At 38.3% G+C, this 17,470-nt stretch overlaps 1 protein-coding gene across 3 annotated transcripts in view; it reads left to right on the forward strand.

The window, feature by feature from the left end:
- Window positions 1–17,470, forward strand: part of MAP2K4 (mitogen-activated protein kinase kinase 4) — a 132,859-nt gene that overhangs the window by 62,520 nt on the left and 52,869 nt on the right. For all 3 annotated transcript variants that reach the window (XM_070561114.1, XM_070561113.1, XM_070561115.1), the window contains one exon: window positions 12,262–12,381. In XM_070561114.1, the coding sequence (XP_070417215.1) occupies window positions 12,262–12,381 (120 nt within the window). The remainder of the gene's footprint in view (window positions 1–12,261; window positions 12,382–17,470) is intronic.

The following is a 17,470-nucleotide window of genomic DNA, read 5'->3' on the forward strand; positions in this document are numbered from 1 at the left end:
AAGAGTGTTTTTGCATTAAGGTACATTAAAATTTGATGCCAATTCGATGATTAATATATGCCATCTACTGCAAGTTTTAAAATGTATTGGGCTGACCCAGTGGTTAAGTTCATGGGCCGAGCAACGCCCGGGATTCCTGGGTTCAGATCCCAGGCTCAGATGTACATGTGTACACTGCTCAGCAAGCCATGCTGTGGTGGCATCCCACATACAGAATAGAGGAGGATTGGCACAAATGTTAGCTCAGTGACAATCTTCCATAAGCAATAAGAGGAAGATTGACAACAGATGTTACCTCAGGGTCAATCTTCCTCACCAAAAAAAAAAAAAAGAAGAAAGAAAAAAAAAATCTTAAAATGTGTTTATTGTTGGTCTCTTTGAAAAGTAGCCTTTCATCATACCTGAGGGAGTTCGTTCCCTCATTGCTTAGACACAGACTAGATTGACAAGTGCATACACAGAGGTAATGTATGATTAAGGAATTAAGTTGACGTTTTACATGTAGACAACTCAATTACTTGAGCAACTGTGTTTAGCTCTGGTAAGGACTGTAGAAATTTAAAGGAACTTTGAGACAGTGGTTCACACTCCTGTGAGTTTTTCTTTGCTGTTGGTGAAATGAGGAACACGTTTGAAGTAGCTCTATACTAATATTTTAATGTGTACTTTGGGAATATAAAAGAATTATTTTATTAGATATTGAGCTTATCCTAGAAATTATCCTTAAGATTTATTTGCAATATTGTACAAAAATGAACTGTGGAATTAGCCTCATTTTTTAAAATTATTCCTCACTTTTAGCTTTGAGGGAGCCCTTCCCCAAATTATTTTGCCACATATAAGAAATATTTGAAAAGATGACTTCTTAGTTACCAGAAATAATTATCTCCAAGACTTAATCGAAAAATCAGTGGTAATATAATAAATCAGATTCAGCAAGATAACATACAGCATATGTAAGAGTTATACTTAGAACAGTTTCTTCACCTTTGGCTGAAGACAGTTCCCCAAGCTGCCAGTAAGTTCTGTGTTAGGACGAAAGATGTGGAAAATTTTAACTCTTTAGTTTTAATTGCACGTGCCTGGGGAAACAGATCTTGCTCTTCTGTGAGTGAGAGTAATACTATTAGTTTGTCTAACTGCCTGAATGGATGAGTCGTAGGGCTGCCAAGGGCAAAGCCATTGTTGCCACAGGGTCTTCTGAAGCTCAGAAGGACAACTGTTGGCTCTGGCTGGGTACTTCAGGCTTTGATCGGCGTCCTCTGCAAATAACACTTATTTAATGTCCTATTTTGCATGATGGTGGGATAACCAGTGAGTGAAAAAATTAGACACCCACAATCACTGTCCTCTAAGAGTAAAGTCAAGTCAGTGTCTTGTTAGCTCCCTGGCAGGGTTAATTATACTGGGGGAAAGCCCAGGATTCAGACCAAATGTTTGAAGAAGCAGTCAGGACTAGGTTTCCGAGCTAGGGTTAGAGAAATTCAGATATGGGAGAAACACCCAGCAGAGTTCGGTTCACAGATGATTAGAATCAAGGTGTCAAGGCAAATCCAGGGACACAGGAGTAAAGGGTTAGAAAGAGTGGCTGTATTGCCACAGTTCAGGCCCATGGGCTGGGGTTGAGCGCCAAAGCAAGCACAGATTACTAACAGAGGGAGGAATGATTGTTTGTGAGCCTTCCAGACCTGGCAGAGTGTTCTCCACCTGACCCTGCCCGCAGCATAAATCCTGCATACCTAGACTGCCAGCTTCCCTGTCGTTTTCTAACAGACTCATGTCCGTATTCATTTCTTGAAGGTATGCGTGCCCTGTTCCTGTTTGTAGGCTATGAGAGAAAAAACGGGAGAGTAGAAAAGAATGGAAATGCGAGGGAATATAAGGAAACAAAATTGCTGTTGCTGAAGATTTAGGAAGGCAGTGGAATTGTTATTTGGAGGGTTAATGCTGGAGTAAAGCTGTTATCTTGTTGGAGAATGGAACTAATATTGGGCAGGTAGGTGGGGATAGAAAGGTGTCATGTTACGGTTGTCTCTATTGATCACTCTGATGAGCTTTCTGTCTTCTACTTGAGGAGTTATCTGGGTAATCAGAAAAACAGATTGGCTGTTTGAGGTTAGGTGCTTAGGCCAGGCTGAGTTAGTGATGTTAGGGCGTTTTCCCTTTCTTAGTGATCTGCCTAACTTGTCCTATTCCTTCAACCCTCAGAGTGTTTTCTCTACTCTTCCAACTCTCCTGTTGCATTGACTTAAGTCTTTCTGATCCTGGGCTGGTAACCTGCATTGTTGCCTCCTTGGTATTTGGATCTTGACTTCAGTGGCCTTGACCTGGGATTGAGACCTAGGTTGACCCTGATGCCTGGTGGGAAGGACCAGAGCTCTCCATCTGACGGTATCAGCAGCCCACAGCTCAACCCTTCCCTGAACAGGATGAGACTTTCATCTGCTTGTAGGTAGGCCTCCTTGGTGCAGATGGTACCACAAGTGTGGAAAGTCAGGGGTTGGCAAAATATGACTGGACTGGTTTTCCTGGTCATGCAGGGACCTTACCATTTCTGTCATAAGTTCCATTACTGAATAATTTTGGTGGGGACTGAGAACATAATTGGAGAAGGTTCATTTTAGTCTTTAAACACTGGTGTTGCACATTGTTCTGAAAGCACTAGCATGATAATTGACGTGAGTGGCCTTAAATTGCAAAAGCTCCTTTGATGGTATAGAGTGCTTTGTTAGGCAATTGTGCTGTTTCCAAAGGCCACAGTGCTAATATTTGATTATGCAGATCGCTTGTGGGATGCAGAAGTCATGGATATCTTGTTTTGAATTGGGACTGGATTCCAGTGTTTTATGCTCTTATTTGATTGCCTAGATCATGTGGCTTAATTAAGAAATCTACGATTGATTCAGCCATATCATTATATGCTTCCTAATGTTGCTTAAGTGTTGTGGTGTTGCAGATGAAAAGTATAAGTGGAGCGCTTCCAGGAGTGAGCCGATCCCAAGGATTTGGCAGGGCTGCCCTCCAGTCAGCCTTGGTTTTGAACTCAGGTCCCTTGCGTAGTTGGGGTTGAAGCTGCTAGTACACATGTTTTTCTTTTGCTGTTACTCGTAGTTGTTTTCAGACTTGGATTTTTTCTGTTAACAGAATTATATGTAGTCCTCAATAAATAACGTAGACAAAATTAGTACTATTCTGGTTCATATAAGGGATAGGAGATGGGAAGGAACCCTGTCTACCCCTGTTGGAATCCCTTGGGGCATGAGCTCTGAGGAAAGCTTTGGGGTCCAAGTGGGACTATTTGGAAATGGTTGTTCTAGGTGAACTTTCATCAACCATTTGTGTTTCTCAACGTCTGGATGCCTAGTTTCTGAAACCCTGTGCTGTCACTCAGTTGACCTGACTGAATTGCGATGTAGGACTGTATCCCAGTTCATGTAGTTATTTGGAGAAAAACCTGTCTTATGTCACCTCACTCTAAATGAGGGTCATCTGAACCAATATTTGATACACCACCTGCATATTTTCTGTCATTGTTGGTTGTCTTATGGCCGTGCCTCTGAAATTGGCAATACATCAGATTTCTACTCTTACCTCACTTTATTGTCATGGGTACTAAAGTAATGATCTGTCATTTATGATCTTTAGCCCTTAAAAATTTCAGTGCGAAGGTTAACATTGTACCCTTTATATGTAGATAATGTAATTTGTAAAGTAGAAGAAGATGATGCCACTCTTATCAAGAATATCAAACTTGTCCCATTAACTTTGTCCTCAGGGCAGCTCTTCTCATGATGTGGTATAGCATATATTTTTGAAACTAGTCTCCCAGGTTCTCTGATAATGCATAGCAGAAGATATGTAAAGGGAATTAATTGGGCCTCAGTATCCTCTGTGAGTAGAGTGGGAGGTACTTGTATTAATTAATTTGACTAAGATGTGATTGAGAGTTCATTAAATTGATTCTAAAGACTTGGATGATTTTGCAGTTAAGAATTAGTATCTCTTCTTCCTGCCTTAGTAAAATCATATGTTTTCATAATTTTAAACAATTGATTTAACAGACACTTATTATATCTTACTCTTTGACCAGTTTTGCATCTGTGATCAGCATTCCAAATACTTTGGTTTTTTTACTGTTTGTTTTGGCTAATGTTGCCATCTGCCTTGACCTTCTTAGTGATGGCATGGTGAGCGATCATGGGCATTTTTGTATGTGATCTATTTAGAAGACTCTGGCAATCAAGGATGACCCTGTGCAGCAGAGATAAGAATCTTGCTGCATCTGTGGGATATAGAATCTTTGTTTTGAAATTGGGAAAATAAGAATGGCTGAGATTTCCTGCAGCTCAGAGGAAGGTGAGAGCACACTCATGTGCTGCAGTGGTTCTGGGCTTTTCCAACTTTGTATTAGAGCTGAATTCTGGACATTTCTTCTGGGAAAGTAGCGTATTTGTTTGTAAGGATCGGAACGTTTGGAAGAATCCAAGGGGACACTTGGGGATCTGCGTGTGATCCTTGCTCTCCTATCCCCTATGTCACTGATTTAGGTTGATCTAAAGTCAGCCGCTGACTGGCAGCGGTCTCCCCTTCATATTTTATCCACAGACACTAACCTTAGGGTGGGTTTTTAGCAAGGAATGCTTGATGAACAAGGGTGCATTTATGGTATAGCAGTATTGGTGTTTGTAGAGCCCAGGAACTGGACACATTTTCAAAACATCATTATTACATCTATATCAATTAAGATAATTCTTGTTCTTTTCATCCTTTGATTTTAAATGAAATATTCTTGAGCCTTCACTATGTCACTCTTTATTTTCTGTGTAGGGGAGTTCTACCTAGGATCCCCTGTGGTATGGTCGCTCTTGTACGATTCTAGGATTTCCGCATGGCTGATATTTATCAGTGTCCACTTGGTACAAAAGGTCGACACAGAGGGCTTTTGATTTCATTCTTGTCCTGTGAGTGGTTGTTCTAGCTATCATACCATTTTGGCAAGACATTTGTCAATTACTTGAGAGACGGATTGCAGATACTTTTGGTAACCTTAGATGATGATGGGTGCTTATGTAGAGGAATGAGCCCCAATCACTGAGATACGAGTTTTAGATACCTGCAGGTGATAGCAGATCCAACACGGCTTTGCTAAAGAGTAAGTATTCTGGTACTGTGATTTTGGTTGGAGGTAAATTGAAAATTTACTTGCCTTTGCCCTGCTAATGGCCAAAATACTAATAGCTTGCATCATTTTATCTTATGTCAAATTGTTTTAATTGATGCCTAGAATAATTTTTAAAGTCATACACTGATTTTCTCTATAGTTACTGTATCCATCACCTTGCTGAGTTTTGTTGTGTCTCTGCCTTGATTTCTGATTGGGTAACTCGCCCCCCTTTCGTTTTTGAATACTTGTACCTTATTCCAAGCTTATTCAAAGCAGCTAAAGATGAACATGTGCAGCAGGGATATGGGTCACCGGCCTTACTCTTATTACCTTGTTATACTGCCTTTTGGACCCTCAGCTGAGCCCTACAAAGACCTCACAAGAATTTGTCATGTGAGATTTTAGAGACCTTATCTGCCAGGACTAGTGGTCATGCCCTTCCATATTAGTTTTCCCATTTCTTCTGTTCCTCGCATCTCATTCTCCCATATATTTTCTCCATTTCAAAACAAAAGCAAAAACGGAGTATTGGTTAGAATTGATAGACATTTTGTGTGTTTATTTGACTATGTGGCTATTTTCAAGTCTGCCTTTCTCAAGTTAGTTCCTGGACTCCTCAGTTGTTGATTGCTAATATGTTTGCAGATGACTCATATCTTTTTTGCCTGGAATGCTCCAGATCCTAGGAGCTAAGTTCTGTCATATACACTGTGGAACTACTGTTTTTAATCAAGAGCACATATGACTTGTCATCAGTCTCTCTTTGAGTCCTTTGAGTGAGCATATGATGACCTGTTTTTCCCTTCTCTAATCAGGAGTGGGATCAGGTAACCCAGAAGGCCACCTCCTTACACACACATTGTTCAAGAGATAGAGCTTGTCATCAGCCTGACCTTTTCTTACAGCTTCAGTTGGTGGGAAGAAAAACTCTGGGTTTTTGCTGAGAGTCAGGGATTCTCACATCAGCAGACAGACTGGGCTCATTTCCAGGCAGGCCCTGGTGCTTTGGTGTATGCCTGACCTCTCTAGCAACTGAGGTATCTTTGAGAACTCTGACGTGGAGACGGAAGGGTTAACTGAATCAGAGTGAATGGCAGGGACCACTACCAGAATCAGTAGGTATTTATTTAGCACCTAGGCAGAATGCTCCTTGGTGACCTGCTTCTGAGGACTTACCTGTGGGCCTTTCTGATTTTTCTTCCTCTATAGCTCGTCCCTTAGCTGCTGTGTGGTCAGCCTTTCCTCTGCCACAGTAGAGCTATCCTAGCCTTTCCCCATAATAGTGACTGGGTCATCATCATACCCTTTCCTTCTACCCCTTCTCCCTGTTGCTCCTGATCCCTGAAAATAAATTTAGGAAAGGTAGAGGAAAAAATGACACTAATGCAGTCATAATACCTCAGTAAGAGGGGTGAAATCAGTGTCCTTGAGAGTGTCTACTGCCTATATCTCTCCATCCTCTGCTTTTTTCTCTCTGCCCTTCCCAGCTCTAGTCCTTCAGTGAATTTGCTTTTAATAGTTCCCTCAATCCCTTTCCATTATAACAATGTGTCTTAATCTCCTTGGAAGTTCTTCATAGTTACTAATGTTCGTTTTTTCCCTAGCCATTCATCCCTGATGAGTACTAACAAATTGTAATTTGTGTGGGAGGTCCGCTTGGCAGGGTTTGGAGATAAGGCGGGAGCATCATGTCAGTGTGAAGATCTCAGGGTGAAGTTAGAGGGCATCTAGAACTACAGCATATTTGAACAGTTGTTCAATATCGGTAAAGGAGTATTTATACTTTTAATTCAAATTGTTAAAAATTGAGGCATTTCCAATGAGGCCAGGTATAAGCTGTCAGCATTTAAATTTACCAATGCCTTCTAGATGCCACATTGCACAGAAAAAAGGAAAGCAGACCTTTAGCAACTTCTTGGTATTTCTATATGATTGGGACTGTTCTCAAAGCGGACATTGCTGTGTTTTGTGCATGAGGTAGGAGAGGGCAAGAAGACAATTTCTAACTTAAATTTTTTAGCTTGCCTTATGGAATGTAGCTTTTTGCCTTACTTTCACTGTAGCTTAATCCATACGGAATTCCTAGTAACTGAACTTGTGGCTGCTCCAGCCAATAGCATGAGTTGGATTGGCTGTTTTCAAAAAGTGAAGCTCTTTGGAATTTTTTTTTTTTTAAATTGGATAGGAACCATGTATAACGCTAATAGTCCCAAAACCAGAGAACTGGAAATTTAGTTTATTTTTTTCCCCCCTGTGTCTCTAAGTGACTTTCAGTTGGAGTCATTTTGATGTTGCTGACTTTAGCTACATGCTGTTTTTTATTGGCATTTGCCTGCTTTTAAAGCTTTATTAGGAGTATAAAACAACCTTGAATATAGATTTGGACAAAAATTTTTGAAACATTTTTTTAGCTTCAAGTATATAAATTTCCTCATTGTGGAAAACTGCTTTTATATGTAGGATAATACTTTTTGTTTTGATTTTAAATGTTTTCTCTACATTATGTTCCAAAGAAAGTAAAACTTGTAATAGTTTGAAAATACTTGTTATTGGAAAGCAATGTGGATTGATTTTCAGAAGATATGGTTTAATTTGTCACGAGAGCATGTAATAACTTAAGCTAGATTAATAAAATAGTGGCAAGTAAAAGAGCTCAATAGCCCATAATGAAGAAACAAGAGTGATTTTAATGAGTTCTGGTATTTGGGTGAAAATAAAACATTTTTTAACTTAAGGTCCTTGAGATGATTTTGTTAAATATTTTATGGTCTTGTGTGGGCTTTTTATCCCCACTCTTGATAAGAGAAAAAAATAATGGTTTGCTGAGCCCAAATAAACATTAGTCTTATCTTTTAAATTTATAATATAAATAATTGAAAATTTACTGTAATTCAAGGTGTTTATCAATACATTTGATTTCTGAACATCCAGTTACAAGAGAATTTCGAGAACAGTCATGCACTGCATAATGATGTTTCTGTCAATGACAGACCACCTATATGGCACTAGTCCCCTAAGATTAGTGCCATATAGCTTGGGTTTGTGTAAGTACTGTAAGGGAGGAAGGCATTTTCCTCTACCCTTCTAGGTCCTTCTGGCTGGTCTGAGAATTAAATTGACAGGAGACAGATTAACAGGAGAAAAACAACAAAAAGTTTAATCACTTGTATATGTGAGAGAAGCCCGGAAAGACTGAGTAACTCACCAAAGTGGCTCAAGTCCTCACCTTAAATACTATCCTCAGCTAAAGACAAAAGGCTTCACCTTTGCATTTCCATTTTCCACTGCCCTTGATTAAGGACCATTTTACAAAAGGCAGGGAAGTTTGTTCTCCGTTGCTGCATTTCACTTTAGGTGATTATGCTTCTTTAATATTAGAAAATCCTGGTCTTATTTCAAATGGTAGAAATCTTTTCCATACACATTGTTTTGGTGTTCCATTAGAAAGACTTTCCTGGTAGTGACGTTTTGTTACTAAGTATTCACTCATTTGAATCACTGATTATCATTAAGTATTCTCCAATTTGAATCATTTATTGAATTAAAATCATTAATTAGAAACTACTGCTATTGTAGGTGTGTGCTTGTAGTTAATCCCCTTTTTGAGTCTTTTAGGCCTTTTGAATTAGTTTAAGTGCTCACATGTAATAGCTGTTGAAATAGAACCCTGTAACTTTAGTATAATTAAGAGTTAGCTATACTCGCTCAATCCCAGACAATTCAGATGCAATAGCGGCTCTGCCCTTCTTCCCAGTGCTGGTCACTTGGACAGGATGTCCAGAGAGCCTGAAAAGGGTTGCCAGTTGACACCAGAATCAATTGCATGCGAGATCACTAGGCCATCTAGCAGCCCCATGCTCTATTTTGCACTAGCAATGGCATTAAAGGATATTATACAGATGAGTAGATTTTCCTGCCATGATGATGATCTCAAAGGTTAGAGCTGTGCCAGGAACTATTTCTACGTTCTGGTTAATAATAATCCTGTCCAGGATTGAGTATTAGCTCTCGGTCAGATGCTGGGACTTCAGTTAGGCCCCCCGTTCATGTAGTAACATGTATCGTTTCTGTAGCTACAGTAGCTTTTTTAAGAAATTGGTCCCCAAGAGTCAGTTACTGATGATAACTACAGGCACACTGTGTTTTATTGCACTTCACTTTGTTGCGTTTTTTAAAACAAGACCCTCAGCCAGCAAAAAGATTACAACTTGCTGAAAGCTCAGATGATGGTTAGCATTTTTTTAGCAATAAGTATTTTTTAATTAAGATATGTATATTGTGTGTTTAGGCATAATGTTATTGCATACTTAATAGACTAGAGTATAGTATAAACATAACTTTTATATTCACTGGGAAACCAAAAAATTCGTGTGACTTGCTTTATCACAATAACCACTTTATTGCAGTGGTCTGGAACTGAACCTGCAGTATCTCTGAGGTATGCAGGTTTTGAGGTCTTCCCTGTAATATACTAGCCAGTAGTTGAAATATAAGCATATGCACAAATGTAAACTTAGAAAACCATATAACCAGTTTAGGGAAACAAAATAAACTACCAGTAAAGGACACCTTTTAGAATAGTGTTTTGTAAGTGTATATGTTAGTATATTTACCCTTGCCAGTATATCTATACAAGTAAAAAATAGGAAAAAAAAATGTTTTTAAACCTTTTAATAATGAGAATTCTTTTGTTTTTTTTTTTAAAGATTTTATTTTTTTCCTTTTTCTCCCCAAAGCCCCCCAGTACATAGTTGTATATTCTTTGTTGTGGGTCCTTCTAGTTGTGGCATGTGGGACGCTGCCTCAGCGTGGTTTGATGAGCAGTGCCATGTCCGTGCCCAGGATTCGAACCAACGAAACACTGGGCTGCGTGAAGCGGAGTGCGCGAACTTAACCATTTGGCCACGGGGCCAGCCCCTAATGAGAATTCTTTAGTAGGTAGAAATCTTTCCCAACAAGAGGGTCATTTACTTTTTATTCCCTGTTTGTCTGTAAATACCAGCTTCTTGTCTTTTAAATTAAGATATATAGGACTAAGTCTTTTTAAAACTAATTACCTTCCCAAATTATTATTTTTACAGCTATGTTTTTAAAGTTATATTTTTAAAACAGGAGTAAATGTAATTAAAATGTTTATAAAAATTATCAAGGTGTTTTGAACAAATACAAACTATATCTCTGGGCTATTTTGGCTTTTTAAAAATATCCTTTTTGAGTGAACATTCTTCTGATAATTGATTTGAAAGCAAGATTGTTAGTCCCCAACCTATGAAAATATAGAAATGAGACAGAAGGGAAATTTTCTTAATTTTAAAAGTACTAGTCTTATTTTGTTTTTATTTTTTGTTCTTCTCCTTTTTTCTTGCTTGTTCATCTGGGGAGTGACACTCACTGTAAAAGTTTTGATTAAATCAGTGTATACAAGATGGATGACAGTAAATTTTATTTGGTATGAAGTACTGTAGCTAGCAGGTGATAAATTTTTTTTAGGGGGGGAAAGATTAGCCCTGAGCTAACGCTGCCAGTCCTCCTCTTTTTTGCTGAGGAAGCCTGGCCCTGAGCTAATAGCCATGCCCATCTTCCTCTAGTTTATATGTGGGACGCCTACCACAGCATGGCTTTTGCCAAGTGGTGCCGTGTCCACACCCGGGATCTGAACCGGTGAACCCCGGGCCGCCAAGAAGTGGAATGTGGAAACTTAACCGCTGTGCCACCAGGCCAGCCCCACAGGTTATAATTTTTAAGTAGCAAAATTAAATTTGTTTGTAGTTGGAATATATGAAATTCCTCATTTAGTGTGGAAAAATGAAAATGAGAGGACCTGCTTCTATTCCTTATACAGCTGCTTATTGTCATGTCACATAGAATACACTTTTGTATCTCTCTGTGCCTCTGGCTTCTCTTCTGTAAAATGGGCTCAAGAATTTAATGACTGCCTTCAACCCTTTCAAGAACATTGAGGACAGATACTTTGAAGTCTTTGGAAGACAAAATGCCACGTTGTGTATTTGTTGGTACTAACTTGCCTTGTAAGTATGTGCTGTGTATTGTACACAATGACGTGGTGTGACATTGTGAACTTTTTTATGAGGACAGAAGTTGTTTGCATGCCTTGATGTTAAACTATAACTTCATTATTAATGTTTCACAGTTTCTGAACTTGATTCTTTCCTCTCTCTCTAGTACAGTGGGAACTGACCCTCTGAACTGTCCGTGTCCTGTACTGTTCCTGGGCGGGTGGTGGGAGGCTGGAGTACTGATCTTTCATGGCCGTCTTAGAATTGTGCACAACAGTTGCTGTACAGGTGGGTTAGGGATGTAGCCCGGGTCTGCCATGTGCAGAGGAGGGCCTCATCAGCCTAGGAAGACAAAGAGACCTCTATTTCCTCATTTGTAGATTTTCTTCAGCATGTTTATGCTGTGCTGCATTCTGACTCATGAGTTGGAGAGTCAGGTGGAACTTTCTATTTTTAACATGTAGGAAGTGTGGCGAATGGGGAGAATTCCAGCCTAGGATTTGGGAGACCTAGATTGTTGCCTGTGTGCTGCCCCTACAGTAGTTCTCACTTTGACCTGTTCTGGACGATTTGCCATCTCTAACGGATGAGGATGCTGTGGTGTAGGGAGCCAGGGAGTAAAGAGGGCTGTTCTTGCATTGAATGCCTAGGCTCCATACAATTCTGAAATGCTGATGAGAAGTATATGTGAAGCTATCTATGGTTTTTCACATGAAAACTGTTTAAAGTGTAACTCATTATGATTTTCTTTATATTTGCATCTGGGGGTTAATTTTCACTGCCCAAGAACTTTGTTGCATAACTTCCAACATCGTCAGTGAATGCTTGTGGTTAAAAAGCCCTCTGTCCTTCAAAGAATTCCTAAGTGCTATTTTGTTAAAAAAAAAATTCCTAAGTGCTGTTTTGTTTTTCTGTGATAAAATTTGTTCTTGTAAAGTTTTAGGAAGATGATAATTTTTATGTCTGGTTACTATTTGTGAAGTTTGCTTGGAAATTTTCAGTCTCGTTGTGGTATAGTGGTTTTTCTGTTTCCCGAAGTTGTTTTATGTTTTTATGACATCTTTTGTCATTCTTTTCCAGAGAATTCGGTCAACAGTGGATGAAAAAGAACAAAAACAACTTCTCATGGATTTGGATGTAGTAATGCGGAGTAGTGATTGCCCATACATTGTTCAATTTTATGGTGCACTCTTCAGAGAGGTAGGAATAAGTTATTCGGGTTTTAGCTGACAAATGACTATCTAATTGGAATAAATAAGAAGAAGGCAGGATTAGATTCTAATCTTCAATTAAATGCCATACATTAGTCATAACTTAATTTCTCAGTATTTTAGTATAGAACCATGATAATCTACACGTTAATTTATACCACTTATTGTTACTTTGGTTAAGGGGTGAATCTCCTGGTCTTTTTTTTTTTTTTATGGCTATCATTTGTGAATCCTTTATTTCTTTCCTTCATTTATAAATATTTTGTTTTCTTTCAGAACCTGATAGCACAGCTGAGTTATAACTATTAACGCTTTGCTGTAGGTTTAGATCTCTCTTTTTTGGCCTTGAGCTCCCTCACTGTCTCCCCACCCCCTTTTTAAAAACTTTTATTCATTTCTGTCATCAAATGTGTCTGCATTTAACGTAAGCATTTATTCATCCCCACCCACAGTTCTTGATAAAACCCATCGGACATGGAAATTAACAACTGTAATAGAAATTCTTTTGCTAATTCTGTTATCCAGACTTTTATGTAGAAACTAGAACGCTGATTTCTTGGTCTCATGATCATGTTTCTTCTTTTGGTCTTTGGTTATTCTGTGTGTCCTCCTGTGGGTTATCACTTCTGCCTCCAGCTGTCAGCTCACTTACTCATTTCCAGTCATCCCAGTACCTAAAGCGAGGAAGTGAGTTAGGGCCAGAGAGTAAAGCTGGAGCTGTAAATGAATCAGATACTTTATGTGTCTTGGACAGTCATCAAACACTTGTGATGTTTAGTTAGGTGAGTAGGACTTGAACTGAACTCTTAAGCATTTTAAATACTCTTAAGAAAATACTATTCTCATTTTGAAAATGTTAGGATGAGCTGGTGCTGGTGGGGTTGTTGCTAACTAGTAAGAAAAAAACCTCTCCATCCCTCTCGTCTTTTTGGGATTGGATCACAAAAAGTGTAGCCTTGGGGTTTTTATTGTAGCTATTCACTTAAAAAATAGTATGTTGTAAGACAAGACTGAATGTAACACTGAGTAGAGATATATGAAATCTTACATTTGGAGAACACCTTAGAGGTTAGTCAATTAATTCTCCACCCAATCCCGAAATGTTTATTATTTATTTTTCCGTGCTCTTAACAGGTAGCTCTAATAACGAGAAGCATTCTGCTTCATGGAGAGCCCGTTTCTTTATGGAATCACTAATTAATCACCATTAATGCTACACTCGTATAGTTTCTTTCTGCTCCTGTCCTTGTCCTCTTTATGACGTAATTATTTATTTTTATGACCGGATACATTGAACTTGTTGACTTCCTTCGCCATTTCCCATAGCAGTCTCACATCACAGCAGCGTTCAGCCGTGCGTTCAGGTACGGAGCTGTATCCTGGACTTAAGTTTCACATAATGGTATTCTGTTCGTAAGGTCATGAATTTGGAACTTTCTTCATGTTGCACAAGAATCTTGCCATCTCCTCCTCCCCTTTTCCTCCAGACTCTGAGTTTATTCTTCATAATCACTAAATCCTCTGGCCACTTTACTCTTCAAATCTTATGCCGAACAGTAGTTATTTAGGGATTGGACTAGATTTTCTCTCCTAACTAGATTGCACAGTCAGCTTTTGCAGTGCAGTGTTTACTGTCACTCTAGACTCCTAGTGGCTCCGTCTTAACCCGAATTCACCTCCATAGTGCTAGGGTACACCAGTTTATTTCTCATGTTTATTTAATCATTTGTTTAAACAACATTAAATATATAGCCACAGGCTAGATAGTGTGAAAGTCTGATCTTATGGAAAAAAAGGCAGAATAAGTGATATCCATGATTGAAAATTTATTGGAAACAAAATAGAAAGCTTAGAATAGTATTTGAACAGTATCCTTATGATTTCTTATGAATAGCTGGGTAAAATTCAGTTTTATATCTTAGGAAGGTTGAAGGGAGTTGAGATACACAACTAGAAGCATTGACATCTATATGAATGTTCTCTAGTTTTCACATGTATTGTTGTCACAGCAGTCTCAGGGGTTCGATGGTATTATCCCCCTTTTTCCAGAGAGGAAAGTGAGATTGGAGTACTAATTTGACAAAGATCACACAGCCAATAAGTGGCAGACACAGAACTTCAAAGATGAAAATTTCACTCTTCTTTCTGTTACACTGCAAGTGGTCCAGGGAGGAACTTTTAGCTTCATTTAAAAAAAAATCTACTTTTTAAACATTATAGTTTTTGAATGTAATAAACAAAGGCTTAGGAATTATACACTTAAGTTGTGTAAAGTCCCAGTGCCTAGATAGAGTGAACATGAACTTCCCCTCAAATCTTAGAATGGAAGAAGTAATAGGTACTTTCTGAATAGCAGACAATGAAGTTTTAGAAGAGAAAGCCCACCTTTAAAGAGTGCATAGTCAAAGTGTGTTTCCTGAAGTTACAAAGATTAAAAATTTTAACCAGATTTAATAAGGGTTTAGAGAAACATTTTTCTTTCGAGATTCATCACTTCAAGGAAAAAGATCAGGCCTGGCCTCATGGCTGAGTGTTTAAGTTCGCACGCTCTGCTTCGGTGGCCTAGGGTTTCGCTGGTTCGGATCCTGGGCGCGGACATGGCACGGCTCATCAAGCCATGCTGAGGCAGCATCCCACATACCACAACTAGAAGGACCCACAACTGAAAATACACAACTATGTGTTGGGGGGCTTTGGAGAGAAAAAAGGAAAACATAAAATCTTAAAAAAAAAAAAAGAAAAGAAAAGGATCTTTTTGGTGACATGATAATCTTTTTGGTGACATGACATTCAGTTCTGATAATAGACACAGAATTCTAGGTTTATGGAAGGAAAGAATGGAGGTGAATGTATGCAATCAGGATGCAGTCTTACCCCACCATCCCTAGGAGAGAGACAGATGCTTTTAATTCGTATCACTGTGAGAAACCCTCCAGAGTATTTCATTTCACATAATTTATATGACCACAAGACATCGGCTCTTGGTCTAGTTCAATCAAGCATCAGTCAAGGAGCTTGTGAGATGTTATTTTTCTTCTTCTTCTTGCAACTACTGTGTAGAGACTAATCTTGCCATTGACTAGTATTAAACCTCTGGAATTTCCATAAATTCATTGAGAGCAGTGGTTACATAAAATTTAATACTGAAGTTGGTCACTTATTTGTTGCCATTGTATCGAACCATGTATATAATTCTTTCGAGGATGGAACTAAACTCCAATAAAAAGCCCAAAGTAAAACTAGGATTTGATTTAAATGAGTTATTAAGACACCTAATTGCAAGGTTTCTAAAGTTATTTTCAGACTTTGTGAACAGGGAACAAAGAGCTTGACAGTATTGAAAAATAAAAGTAACTTTTAGCCTGTAGCTTCCAGAAGAGCCTGTACCTACCATTTACCTTATCAATACTGAAACCTAGAATCATCTAAAAAATCTTTTAATATATAAATTTTCAGAATTTAATAGAAAACAAACCCTTATTTCAAATATTTTTTGAGATTGGAGAGTTTCTAGTGTTGGAGATACTATTCTGAGTAACTTGTGATTATAGAAATTCGTTGGATTATAGCAAAGGCAGTGATATTAGCTGAATTTAGTCTCCTCCTCCCTTTCTGTCCTGACTTCTACTCCTGTTGTCCTTTCCCTTGCAAGCTTTAAATACAACTTTATGGAGGTAAAATTGACATACGATAAACCACTGATTTTAAAGTATACAATTCGATATGTTTAAGCAAATGTATACACCTGTAGAATTATCACCATAATCAAGACAATGAACGTATCCATCACTCGCAGGTTTCCTTGTGCCCCATAGGTAATGCACACTTCCTCTCTGCTGTCACCATCCTCAGGCAACCCCAGATCTGCTTTCTGCCACTGTTAGATGAATTTGCATTTTGTAGAATTTTATGTAGGTGTAATCATACAGTATTATGCTTTTTTTTGGTCTTTTACTCAGCGTAATTATTTTGCAGTTAATGTTGTGGTGTGTATCAATAGTTGGCTCCTTTTTATTGCTGAGTAGTTTTAGTAGTATTCCATTGTGTGGATGCACCAAAGTTTGTTTACTCATCCACCTGCCGCTGGACATATGGGTTGTTCCAGTTTTTGTCTGTTACAAACAAGGCTGCTGTGAGCATTTGTGTAGAAGTCTTTGAGTCGACATCTGCTTTGATTTCCCTTGGGTAAATATGCGGGAGTGGAATGGCTGGATCATATGGTAGGTGTATGTTTAACTTTTAAAAAAAATGGGCAAACTGTTTTCTAAAGTAGTTGCACCATTTTCAGTTTCCACCAGTAGTATATGAGAGTTCTATTTCTTCCACATCTTTTCTGACACTTGGAACAGTCAGTCTTTTTAATTTTTAGCCGTTCTAATAGATGTATAGTAGAATCTCATTGTATTTTATTTTTCACTTCTCTAAGGGTGTTGAACAACTTTTCATGTGCTTATTTGCCAACCGTATGTCTTCTTTGACAAAGCTTCTCTTCAAATCTTTTGTCCATTTCTTAGAAAATTGGTTTTTTGTTTATTTCTTATTAATGAGTTTTGTGAGGTATTTTTTTATGCATTCTGGACACAGGTTTATTATCAAATGTATGATTTTAAATATTTGCCCTCAATCTGGGGCTTATTTATTGTACTCTTAACACTGTTCTTTTGGAAAGCATAAATGTTGATGTAGGCCAATGTATGAGTTTTTTCTTTTATTTGTTGGGCTTTTGGTGTTGTATCTAAGCAATCTTTGCTTAACTCAAGATCATTTAGGTTTTTCTCTTATGTTTTCTTCTAGTAGTATTGTAGTTTTAGGTATCACATTTATATCTGTCATCCATTTGGGGTTTTTATGTGGTGAGAAGTATGGATTGATGTTTACTTTTTTGTATATGGATTCCTTTGCTCTTTGTCAGAAATCATTTGTCCATATGTGTGTGGGTCTGTTTCTGGGCCATCTAACCTGTTCCATCCATCCATTTTGTCTGTCTTTGCCCTAATTCCACACTGTCTTATTTACTCTAGCTTTTTTTTTTTTTAAAGATTTTATTTTTCTCCCCAAGGCCCCCTAGTACATAGTTG

This window comes from Equus przewalskii, chromosome 10 (genome assembly GCF_037783145.1).
Source record: "Equus przewalskii isolate Varuska chromosome 10, EquPr2, whole genome shotgun sequence".
Taxonomy (NCBI): Eukaryota; Metazoa; Chordata; class Mammalia; order Perissodactyla; family Equidae; genus Equus; species Equus przewalskii.